This window comes from Alosa pseudoharengus, unplaced genomic scaffold, assembly GCF_046254945.1.
Source record: "Alosa pseudoharengus isolate Yale_2024_CS ecotype anadromous, Long Island Sound unplaced genomic scaffold, YU_APseudo_1.1 YU_APseudo_1.1_scf_24, whole genome shotgun sequence".
In the NCBI taxonomy this organism is placed as follows: Eukaryota; Metazoa; Chordata; class Actinopteri; order Clupeiformes; family Clupeidae; genus Alosa; species Alosa pseudoharengus.
This window is the reverse complement of record NW_027468689.1, coordinates 8175095-8187957: the sequence shown is the minus strand read 5'-3', so window position 1 is coordinate 8187957 and position 12863 is coordinate 8175095. Positions and strand designations below refer to the sequence as shown.

The following is a 12863-nucleotide window of genomic DNA, read 5'->3' as shown; positions in this document are numbered from 1 at the left end:
TGGATAGCTAGTTAAATGCAGCAGTACATTCAGGCATGCAAATCTTTTTACATTTCCTTTCTCTAATATGTCCACAACATAAATATATATATTTTTTTTAATTCCACAGGGCTATTAAGAGTCAAGGGGTATAGAAGCGAGCACAAACGCACAAGCACACAGACAGAGACAGAAAGCAGAAGCCACCCAACGTCCTTTACCCCCCTAACCCCCCTAACAATCACAAGTCATTATGAGCCATTCCAAACCCCACCCAGTCCTTTACCCCCCCTAACCATCACAAGTCATTATGAGCCATTCCAAACCCCACCCAGTCCTTTACCCCCCCTAACAATCACAAGTCATTATGAGCATCCCAACCACCCCCCCAACACACACAAAAACAGCAGACTTGCTCACCTGCAGTGCACGCTGCTCTCGGCCCAGCTTGCTGGAGTCAGCATAGAGCTCAGTGGTGACGCACTTGAAGCGGTCGCCCACGTAGCCCGAGGAGTTGGCGATGCGCTTGGTCAGGCTGGAGCGCCGGCTCTTGGACGAGCCGTGTCCGCAATCCTCTTCGTCCTCGTGAGACTCGTGCGCCTCCTCGTCCTTGGCGGCCTCCTTGGGGCCCAGGTCCATGTAGCGGTGGATAGCCGCAGCACCGCTACCGCTGTTACCGTGAGCAGCGGCGGCGGCAGCGGCCTTGTAGTCGGACTCGTCCGAGGTCCTGTCGCCAGAGGTGCGGGCGCAGCGCAGCGTCTGCTCCTCGGACAGCGCCGGCAGCGGGCTGTGCTCGGACATGCTGTCCTCGTCCTGGCTGTGTTCGGCCGACTCTGGCCGCAGGCCCTCGGCAGGCTCTGGGGGACGGGCCCTGCTGGCAGCGGGCTCGTGCTGGCCGTCGGCCTCGGCCGCCTGCGACTCGGAGGTGGGCTGCTGGCCGCAGCGCAGGATCTGCATGAGCTCTGGCTCCTTTCCGTCGCCACGGTTACCACCGCCACCAGGCCTGCAGGGGTCACGCCTCTTGGCAGTGATCACGCTGTATTTGTTAGCCTGGGAGCCCCCACCCCCACCGCCACCATCTGCGTCGTCTTGGATCAGGTCGATGCAGATGATCTCCTCCCTTCCCCCAGCAGCCGACGCCGAAGCGTGGGACTTGTTCCCTTTCGAGCTCAGCGCGTCCACTTTGTCCAGAGCCTCGCGGTCGGCTTTGTGGAGCGCCTCGTTCTCAGTCATGCCAGGCCTTTTGTAGGGGGACTCCTCGTGATGCCAGGACTTGTCCTGCGAATGCCGAGAGCGCAGCTCCAGACGCTCGCTAACTTTAGGGTCCAATAGGTGCGGGGACATGAGGGGGTGGACCATCTCCTGGGGGTCATGATAGGTCAAATACTCTCCGTGCGACGGTGGGAGCCCGTACGGCAAGCCATGCTTCGGAGGCAGGCGAGCTGGGTAGAGATTGGCACTGCCCAGTAGGACAGGGTGGGGGTAGACTGGACCTTTGCCAGACAACTGCAGATGAGAGAGGGACATGCTGTCGGGGACAGGGTAAGGGAGGTAGCGGTTAGCGTACGCTAGGCCAGGGGACATATACGCCTCACTCTGGGGCATGTACAGATGACCAGATGGGTGTCCATTCTCCAAGTGGGACTGCTGCGGTTTAAAGGGGATTTCTTGGGGCTCGGGTTTTTTCGAGGGTTTCGCCGCTTTGACACACTGCTGGTGGCTGCCGACGCGGCTCGCCACCGCTACCTTTTCCGACGGGGTCGGGTTCGATTTCGTCCACTCGCCATTGGGCTTCGGGGAAGGCGAAGTGGAGGAGGGCCGACCGACGGGAGTCACGATTACGGGGGCCGGGGCCGGTGTGGGGATCAGGACGTTGTTGGCCTCGCCGATGCGAGGGCATGAGGAGCTCCTAGGCTGGGCGGCCACGTGCTCCAGATTCTTGTTTTTGATCACAGAGGGGCCTTTGTTCTGGCCGGCGTCCGGGTTTAGCGTTGGCGGCGTGGGCGCGCTGTGCGGCACGACCCAGGACGAGTGTAAAGTGCTAATGATCTCAGGCCTCTCTGGCGTTTTGGAGGAGGAGGACGTGCCAGCTGAAGGGGACAAGGTCTCTTTGAGCAGCTCGCGGCTGGGGGGCAGTCCGTAACGAGCTGAAGGGGGAGGGTAGCCCAGCTTGGCCAAGGCCTCCAGCTTTGGAGGGAATCCGTTAGGGGGCCCCTCGAAATCCAGGATCTTGGCGGACAAATCCAAGGGCTTGTCCGCCGGGTCTTTGGTAGGAGGCTGCGGAGCCGGCCTCTCCGAGGACGCAGAGGAGGGAGTCCGCGAGGGCGACTTGCTGGCCTTCCGCTCGGCCTGACCGCCCCGGTGCTCCGCGCTCCCGTCTTTGGGCTTTGGCTTGTGGCTAGTGGAGCGCAGGGGCGAGCGGTGCTCCTGGGACCCGCTGCTCATGTAGAACGGGTGGGACACGACCGGAGTGGACGAAGCCGAGGACGCCGTGGAGGACGGACTCCGAAACTTCTGGTAGTCCAAAGTGCTGTCGACGAGGGGGGGAGGAGGGGGGTGGCCGGCCGGCTGTGCGGGTCGGGCAGACGGGCGCGGCGCGTGCATCACCGACGCAGGACTAGTGTCCACGAGGTGGCACGTGCTGACCGTACTACCGCTCGCCGAGCTACTCACACAGCTCGCACTGCTGCTGCTGCTGCTGCTCACGCTGCTGGAGCTGGAGCTGGAGCTTCTGCTTGAAGGCGTGCGAGAGGACTTGCTGATGCAACCACCACCACCGCCGCTGCTGCTGCTGCTGGTATTGATGATGCTGTTGGTGCCGTTAGCGCCGCTGCTGCTGCTGATGCAGTGCTGCCGGTCGCTGCTGATACCATGCTGCCGGTCGCTGCTGCTGCTGCTGCTGCTGATACCATGCTGCCGGTCACTGCTGATACCATGCTGCCGGTCACTGCTGCTGCTGCTGCTGCTACCATGCTGCCGGTCACTGCTGCTGCTGCTGCTGATACCATGCTGCCGGTCGCTGCTGCTGCTGCTGATACCATGCTGCCGGTCGCTGCTGATACCATGCTGCCGGTCACTGCTGATACCATGCTGCCGGTCACTGCTGATACCATGCTGCCGGTCGCTGCTGATACCATGCTGCCGGTCGCTGCTGATACCATGCTGCCGGTCGCTGCTGCTGCTGTGGCAGTGCTGCCGGTCGCTGTGGGCCTGGTGGTGTGCCTGGGGCTGGGGCTGCAGCTGCTGATGCTGGTGCAGCTGCTGTCCAAATGCGGAGGGCTCGTGGTGGATCCTGGGCCCCATGCTGGCCAGGCTCTTGTCCTGGCAGTGCATGAGCGGCGATAGCGTGGTGGGCGCCACCGTTGCCGTGGGGATGCGTAGCGGGGGCGCGAGGGGGGAGGAGATGGGGGCGGGCGGGTACGGGGACATGTAGAAGAGACGCTCGGCGCCCGGCTGGTAGGCCAGGTGCTGCGGCAGGTAGTGGGACGGCTGGGACATGAAGGACGCCTTGTACATGTTAAGTGCTGCGTATTTACTTGAGTCCAGAAAGGGGTACATGGCCGCTTCATGGTAAGGGTTCGACATCCACGGTAACCGCCCGAGGAAGCTGCTGCTGCCGTTCAGGCCGAGCTCGGACGGCTTGTCCCCAGGCCCGACTCGCCGGTCGAGCCCCAGGACATCCGCGCCTGCCCCGGGCACCACCATGGGCTTCTGCAGCCCTGGCGGGGGGCTTTTGTAGAGGCCCACGTAGCCGTTGGTCGCTTTCCTTGCATCCAGAGACACGTCCTGCTTGTAGAGGTCAGGGATGCGGTCGCTGACGTAACCCAGAGGCAGCGAGGCTCCCTCGCGGGCCTTCTCGGTGGGCAGCGTGTGGATTCCTGGAGGGTAGACCATCCCACCGTGGACGCGAAGGCCCTCATGCATCAGACCACTCCGATCAATGCCGAGTGCAGCAAGTGGGTTCATCCTGCAAGCTGTACTCGCATCCACCTGCACCACACATCACAGCACAACACATACAGTCAGGGCATCAGTATAGGCAGCGCATTCTACTTATTACTACATACTGCTAGAGTTACTATCTCAGTGTCATCCTATCATATGTCACTACGACATGTAACTTATCAAAAAGTAGAGGTGAGCTGTCCTACGACATCATAATACTGCTCATTAGTACACTCCCAAAACAGTACTTATAACAGTACTAACATGTGCAGGATTATGACTATGGTTACCTTGACTACTCATCCTCATTTCTGCCTGAATGCTCATTTCCCTCGGTGCAAACAGTTAAGCATTTACATTACATTACATTTACATTTCATATACTCATTTTACTCATTTTTCATTACTCATTTTAGACTCCTTTGTCCAAAGCCACTTACAAAAATGAGGAATTTCATTCAAGCATTTGCCATAGTTGGCTCTGTAAAGTCCAGCTCATTTGAGGACAGAACAAAAAACGGTGCTCATTTGCTATTGGGAGTGTCAAATATACTTTTTTTGAGTAATTGTGTAATTCCTGCTTGGCTTACTGGCCATTTTAGATGTAGGCCTACCTTCCATGGGTCATATATAAAGGCAGAGTGAGCTAGAGTCTAAAAGTATAGCAGTCCTATGCTCAGAATAAAACAGGCACTCTCACCATGCTTTGTGTGGTATCTTATTTAGTTGTCTCTTCTAGGTTGTCTGGACTTCACCATAACGTGTGGATTATAAATTGCTGAAAATAAACACAGTATGACTTAATGCAGTGAAAAATTCCACCAAATAGTAGACAAATAATGCGTTAAAATAATTAACAAACAACGTCAAATAATGCGTTAAAATAATTGTGTGAATCCCATATCTTCACATCTAAGGCCCACTGAACAACAAAGGCAACATTGCCTAGCCGTTTATCAAACTGCTGAGGGGAGATTATTTTGAAAACCGTGGTGACTCAATTCGTACCCTATAGTCATTACGAAACTTAAACAAGGTGCACATCATGCAGATGGATTCCTCGCAAAAAGGTCTGTTACTTGTTATTATCGCACCAGGGCGCATTTTCCAGGGCGCATAACCACAGGACGGGGCGAGCAAGTGAAACGAAAACTGATAGTATCGTACTCTGGCAACAGTGCTGGTAAATTTTGAAGTCAGAATTGCAGTCATGGGGGGGATTCCATCATTGGCAATCACTGGGGGACGCTGGACGCAACTACCGGAAGAAATACATTAACCAAACGTTTACGGCGGCGAGCGCAATTTTTAAACGTTCAATATATTAGAAAAAAGCAATAGGCTTCTGCATACACTGCATTTCCAATACAAGGAATGAAGTTATCCATGACAGCAAAGACTCTTGAATGTAGGCCTAGAGCAGTCTGGTGGCTAGTCTGTCAATGGCGGAAAGGTGGTCAAGCACACTGCCTAGGCGTATCCAATGTGTCGTGGTTGTGATGGATATTGGGAGATACTCTTGGCAAGCACAAATCAAAATCCAAATAGGCAGGCATTGGACCACTACTGATTGATTTGCAAAACAAGCGCGCAAGCCTTCATTAACAACGTAATAGCGGCTCTGGGGGTCCAATAATTAAAGTTATTTCCCAAATTTCACAATGCCAAAATGAAATCGTAAAATTCAACACTGATAACTAGGCTACTCTGTGCAGCCCCAAACGAGTTGTTGCTTCTTGAGTCTTCCCTTTAGTTTCCTTTTGTTTCTAATGTTTGAAAAGGTTGGGGTCAATCATTAACACCTAGTTTGTTGGTTAGGCTTAATGTCACAATAGGAAGGCATTGCGTTCAAAACATTTATTTTGACCACACAGAATCAACAACAATAAGACGTTTGTGTATCCTGTTGCGTTTTCACAACAAAAACACCAAGACAGCAAGACATTGACACTGAAGACAATCAATTAAGGATCATGCGAATAAAACTAAGATCAAGATTGGAAATGTATCAGTTAGCATGGCTTGTTCACATTTGGTGGGCTGTTAACTGAGCGGACGAAAGGAAAGCCTGTCTCGGTCTCCAGTTTAACTCCTGCGCAGCCTCTCACGGCTCCGCCAGCTCCGCGGAGTCGGCACTGGCAGATTGCCAGATATATCAGGCGCGGAGGCTCGCCGTCTCTTAAAGCTGCAGTAAAACGTTTTATAATGTCCAGCGACGGGGGATGGAACTAGCCCGTAGAAAGTCGGAAATGCCATTCCCATTTCAAAGGTTTTCGCAAATAGTGGGCAACCCATTTTAACACCACAAGAAAAAAAAACAGATAGCCCGACCTGAGTCTTGGGCAAGGTTTGTAATTTTACATGGATAGATGTTCTGAAATACAGGATATTGGAGGCACATAGTAATGACATTCAAACAATTGTAAGTCACAACGACAGAACAGCCATGGGCTTGATCTTTTATTGGCCCCAGGAGCAGACTGCCCTGGGTGACCAGTTATCACGCAGTGTCAGACGGCCGCATTGTCTCGATACACCAGCAGTAAGGGCGACCGAGAGAAAGGAAAAGATCATGGTCAAGATCGCTCCCAACACTTTTGGCCTACTTAGCCAGAGCGCAAATAAAAAGTATCACTAATTAAACCAGCCCGCTTCAAACCATATAAGTGTCCGTTGGCGGATTAAATATAGCCCTATATTTAACTTTCAGCATGTGGATGTATCCCATTTCTTTACATTAACGGGTCGCTTACCCTTGTCGTAGAAGGCAAAGAAATTGGGTAGGCTACATCCAAATGAAAGCAAAACGTAGGGCTATATCCAATCACACAGTTTGTCCAACATGGACAAGCCATGTGATTTCTAAAACTTACGAATCGTAGGCGGTGTAAAACACTTGTTCAAAATGGTAATTAAACACGGACAGAGCACTGAGTTAATGTATTTAACATGTCTAACTTTTGCAGCCACAAAACTATATCTTAGTGGTAGCCCAAATATGTGTCCAAAGGGCATGTGGATAGATCAAGGGCAAATATGCTGTATCATATAGGTTCGTATCGGCGTCTGTGCAGAGACAACTCTGTCGGTTCCCGATTTCTGTTTGGCGCTTTTCCGTGAAAACGCGGTGTTAAAGAAAACAATGTGTAGGCGTGGGTAGGCGTCTTTATCCGAGCGCAGCGATCCGTGCACGTGGAGCTCCTGCTGTGGCGCATAAGCTCCCTGAAGCGGAGAGAAGAACTCTCCTGTTTCAGGCCTGTCGTCCCAGGGGAGCCGCGGACTGAGAGAAACTTCAATCAAACTGTGACGTCTCCTCCGGGAGCCAACTCTGAAATCCGATATCGGCAGCTCTCCGCCATGAATTCTACTGCCCGCGGACGCAGCTCAGATATTGTCATTGTGCACGCAGATAGGCTAGATAGTCACCTTATTTTTCGGTCAGCCTGAAAGAGTTTTAACGTGGCGTAGAACTTCACATTATAACCGCATCAGGCCATATATTTGAAGTTACAAAAGGGAATACTGAACATTTACCAATAGGCCTACTAAGCATTTCATTTTACTAAAATGTATTATTCCTAAGGACCCAAATATTTATCACATGATAAATTAATGATTAAAATGCAGTAGACAAAATACAGCATGACATCAGTTACCCAGACAAACCCAGAATCAGACAAAAACATTTCAGCGACTAAATTAACCAACACTACAGCCACATACGTCCAAATCTCAACTATCACACTACACCAAAACAATGCTACATACAGTCTTCTATCATTTGCCCTCCTCTGTTGACTGAGCTACATCGGGTGATTCGGCCTGATCCATTGTCACCCTGGACCTCGCGTCGCGTCTTTGGGAAATCATGCGCGAAAGCTTCAACCAAGCGCTAAAAATAAACAAACGCCTGCCAACGTCCTGAGGCCTGAATCAGCGCGCAGTGGGACTGAAATGTGAATACTAACCAGGTTGTCCATTTTCAATACTAGACAATTACAATGCCGTTGGTGGGCTATTCATAAAAGGCTATTAAAGCGTAAAAATGTCCACCAACGCATACGACAGTCAAGTTTCCAAGAAGACTTCCAAGAAAAAAAAGTATGTTCATTTTCAGTCGGGGGCGATTAATTGATTTAGGACCTCAGTGTTCTTTGCATTTTATTCCACAAGTAAAGTGATAAGGACTGCAATGCAGCCTATGGTCCATGAGTCATTGCGAATGAAAACAAGCATACATATATATGATAGAAATAAAAAAAATAGGTATAGCTTCTCCTCAATAGAAGCTACATGACAAGCGACATGCCCAAAGACATGGTCAAATATTATTCCTTACTATTTATATATCTGATATGGGCTTTAAGGGGTGGTTAGTCTCAACATTGGTTACTTTGCACAATTCACTTTCTAATATGCCGTCAATCTGTGCAGAACAAAATAACCTATGTCTGTTAGACATATAAGTATTAGTAAGTGTATCAACGTGTAATCAGTGGTGCAAAAAGGCCGAAAGAAACTCCTAATTCATGAGGCCCAACACGCAAAGCTAGCCTAATTGTTTAAACTTCACAATTTTTAACTTAAGGCAATTTTATACATTAACGAAGACAGACTACAGGGACACATTCATCTGTATTGACACATTTCACGACATTGTAAGACCTATCAATCTCTCCTTACAACAAACAATTGAAGAGACAAAGAATCTAGTCTTTGACCGAAAGCGCTCCGGGGAAGACCGAACACGGTCGCCGAGACCACTGAGACATTGTTTAGATCGGTGATCACTGCTTTTTCCGTCGAAGAGTGATGAAGGCACACAAGAGTTGACGAAAAGCTTGTGAAGTTGAACTGCGCTCACTTTCTAGTTATGTAGTATAGATATATTCCACAAAGTGAGGCAGTCGAGAGATGGACAAGCATTCATCTCTCTCGTCAGTTTTCGCACCAACATGTGTTTTGCTGCATCCATGGAAAAGCGCATTCTCTTACGGAAAATAGTGCATACAAATAATTGACATTGTCATCACCAGACAGTGTGATGAATTAAATCGTGTGCTAATTAGTAGGTATTTTTTTCAATCCCACGCAAATGTTCGGGAATGTAGAACGGGAGGTGACCTCCAAATGTTATCAACTGAAAACTCTGCGCTCTCACTGCAGGTTACGGCCGTAAAATAAATGAGACGAATCAACATCCTTTTCGTACGAGTGATGTAGCCAACATCATACACCTAATTTCTCATGGACATGTAATTTTGCTCTGAGAAAGCCAACCACGCGAATCTACAAAAAACAACCAAGAGTAGGCTAATTGTTTTCTAGTAAAAATAGATTAGGCTATATTTTGGTGAAACGTCCAACAACTGGAAAGTCCTGAAGTTTGCGTCCATTCACTGCAGACAATGACGTCCCATGTGTAAATGAAATAATTCCAATTGGACAATTTCATACAGTTAACTCTTCTCTAGCCTATACGTTGGGTTGGCAACGAAATCACCAAATAGACCCGTCATACCCGCGCTTCCCCTGAACATTTCTCTGGAAACTTGTACAGCATATACCGCATGTATGTTTGTGTTTCTAACATATTTGTAATGAAATACCATTAATATAATTAATAAAAATGCAGTTTTATACCGGATCGTGAACCCCCGAGTTCGTGAAGGGTCTGTCGGAGTCACGCCAATTGTAACGTTGCGCATTAACGCTAACTATCGAGCACTAAAAATGATAACAAAATTAAACATACAACTCCAAAGAGATATAGTGAAAAATACTCTTACCAGACTTAAACTCGAAATGATTTCCTCGTCCTTGGTTATGAAAAAAAACTCTAGTTATAAGTTGACGATAAGATCACTTGAAGCAGTGAACACCGTTATTAGTGTCGGAGAGGCAGACATCCCAAAACTAAGCAAAGATCAGTTCTGAAAACATCGGATGTTTGCACAGTAACCTACAGTTGTGTTCGAACTGAAAACAAATACAGACCAAAACTATTTACTTCGTGGAATGAACTGAAGATGACTTAAAAATGTTAACAATCCAAAGTCTCGATGTATATCCAGTCATGGGTAAAGGCGACGTTAAGTGATATATTAACATCCTCGAAATCCAGTGAAATCCAAAATTGTATTCCTTAGTCCAAACATAAGATGCATTCAGTAGTCCCTAAGCGTACAGGTGGCGAACGTCCGTAGAGTCCACGAGACGAACTAATTCAGCCCGGTAATGCTTCGCAGCGCCATGTTGGGCTAGGCAGACAACGAGCACGCCGTCTCCGAATATGGTCAGTCGTTACGCATTTTGTCGAGCGTTTTTTTCTTATAATTTCCCAAATACACTCTCGACACCACCGTCTCTTTCCAGACTTTCGACAATGTTGTTCCAAGGACGTATGTAAGTCCGTATCCCAAGGTTTCCGTGCGTTGAGTGCACTTCGAGTCACCTACAACTGCTGCCTCGAACGTGCAGCGCAGAATGAGGGCTCGAGCGCAGCTCGCTCTCAGCCGTAGACTACCCAGAAGGCCAGTCGGGGAACCGCAATTACCATAAACCCAGCACACTTCGCTCGACGTCCGTGTAAAATAAAACACGAACGAGGGGGGAAAGAGGGAGGGCGTTTTGAGGTAGCTTCACACGCGATCGGTAAACAAAGCGCACCAGTCCTCAGAGAATCCCCATACAATACATAGAGACACATCGTTTGATTGTCAAAGTTGCCCATCTAAATTTATAACTGACATTTATAGATAGGCTAAGTGACTTTTCCAGATCAGTTATTTTAGGCTGCTTCCCACCCACGCCAACAACGCGAGGTTTAGTTATTCTAGACTTCTGCTACGAAATCATAGTTTGCCCTATTTGTAAGTAATAGGCCTAGACATCAATAACAGGGACTTTTTCTAATTGTTGTTCAGTGTTTGTGTATGTCTGGGCATATACTTTAAATCAGCAAGAACACATCTCTGGTTAGCCTATCAGTTGATAATAGGATTGCCCGAAGTCTGACGATGGACTAAAGTAATGGTCACCACCACTTCTGATGGACAACCATCCCCCACGCTCAACCTTCGGGAACTGACCCACGGGTCACAGTGCGTGCAATGCGCTTAGACCTCGACAGATCTGTCCTGAGGCTCAGAGAAGGATGTAAACAGAAGAGAAGGGCGCTTTCAGTTCGAAAACAGACGTGGATGTTTGGCATACATACATTACCCGTTTCAAATTATAATGCCCATATGCTCTATAATGATGTGTGTGTGTAGAATGAGTTGCATGCAGGAAGCTGGAAGTATTTCCGCGATGGGAAATAGTTGATCATGGGGACATTCGATTTGACTTTTTATCTCAATAATGCAAGCTACACTTTTGCTGAAATAGACAAGTCAGAAGAACTCAGAATAAAACAATTATTTCGCCGCTGAATAAATTCAGCAAATGGGCCTGTGTGTTAGTGTCCGCAGAAAGATTATGTTTATTCAGTATTTATTTTCTCTATATTGTCTCTAGAACTTTCCCCGGGTGTTCAGTGATTCTGCTACTGCAGCCTATGTCTTGCGCAACCTATGACATGTCGTTCGTATGGCATATGGAGGAAATATGTATATGACATATAATACCTGAAAACCTGAAGCCACAGGCTTCTTGAAATTAATAATTTGTTCAAATGCAACAGATATAATATGGCCTATCATGGCAGTACGCTTAATTAGTCTACAATCAACCTCACCCCATTGGAGAGAGGAGAGCAAGAATACTCAATTAGATGGCGTAATTATATCCATACCGAAAAAAACAACCTACTCGGACGCTCCACAACACGCACATTCCAGTCCTAATGGAGAAGGCAGCTGCACAATATATTCTTGAATCCTTCGCTCGCCGCGATAGTTTCGAGAGGGCTGCTGAGATCGTAAGTTATGGAACAATATCTACACCAAGCGGTCGTTTTATGCACTGCAACTGGTATCAGGGTTGCGATTGCGCATCGCGGCTGGAAACACCGCATGCGAAGGGTTTTTCCCACATAGAATCCCGCGGCCTCGCGGATATATTAGATGGTTGTCACTGCGGTGTTCAGGGACTTTGTCATCGAGCTATTGCTGTCATGACAATTCAATTTGATCCAAGTCCGTGGAGAGTGGGACAATGTTGAAGGCTTATAATAAAACGAACTAGGCCTACTGATCTTAGTAGCCTATAGGATTTGTGAGTCAGCAGTTTCCCATCCATTTTAATTTGTTATTATTGTGATATTTAAAAATGAACTTTGGAAAATTAACAAATGAACGATGGGCATTAGTCAGTAACGATTAATTAATAATGATCATTATCAATAGGCCTATAGCACCCCCTATTGAAGTATATAATGGGTGGTTCACTTTCACATTTCCTACGCTCTTAAAATGAATGTGTTGTCCCAATCTGGACACAGATGTGTTCGTTTTAAGAGTGTAAGTTAAAGCAAATGTGTGCAGGAATTGTGATCCTCTGTAAGTATGATTTATAAGCATATAATCTTGAGATAACCTTTGATATCAAATACAGGACAAGAAGCCTATCTGTTTTTCCAACTAGCTGCTCACAGGTGTGTGGTGGAATTAGACATCGTATTATACCAAAATAAATATATGAATGGTATAATGTAGAAATGATTTGCATGCAATGTGGAATGTGCATTTTCTGGTGATTTTGTTCTTGGCTGAAATGTTCCCTTTCCTAATAATACAATACTAATTTAATTCATTCCATAATATAATCGTGATTTTATATATTTTATGATATAATAGTCATTTATTTTCATTTTAAAATATAATAGTAATTTTATTTCTTTCATAATATAGGCCTATTTAGTCATTATATTTTCAGACTTGGAAGTTATTGAAGACTCCAGAGCCTGCCAGAAGTCTCTACAACCATAAAAACTCAGC

The 12863-nt window shown here is 47.8% G+C and overlaps 1 protein-coding gene across 1 annotated transcript in view; it reads right to left on the bottom strand.

The window, feature by feature from the left end:
- bcor (BCL6 corepressor) overlaps positions 1–10391 on the bottom strand; it is a 10840-nt gene extending 449 nt beyond the window's left edge. Inside the window, exons 1-3 of the mRNA XM_076302442.1 lie at positions 9714–10391; positions 4625–4702; positions 400–3969 (exon numbers count right to left, since the gene is read on the bottom strand). Of these exons, the coding sequence (XP_076158557.1) occupies positions 400–3969; positions 4625–4627 (3573 nt within the window). The 5' untranslated portion in view covers positions 4628–4702; positions 9714–10391. The remainder of the gene's footprint in view (positions 1–399; positions 3970–4624; positions 4703–9713) is intronic.
- Between the last annotated feature and the right edge of the window lie 2472 nt (positions 10392–12863).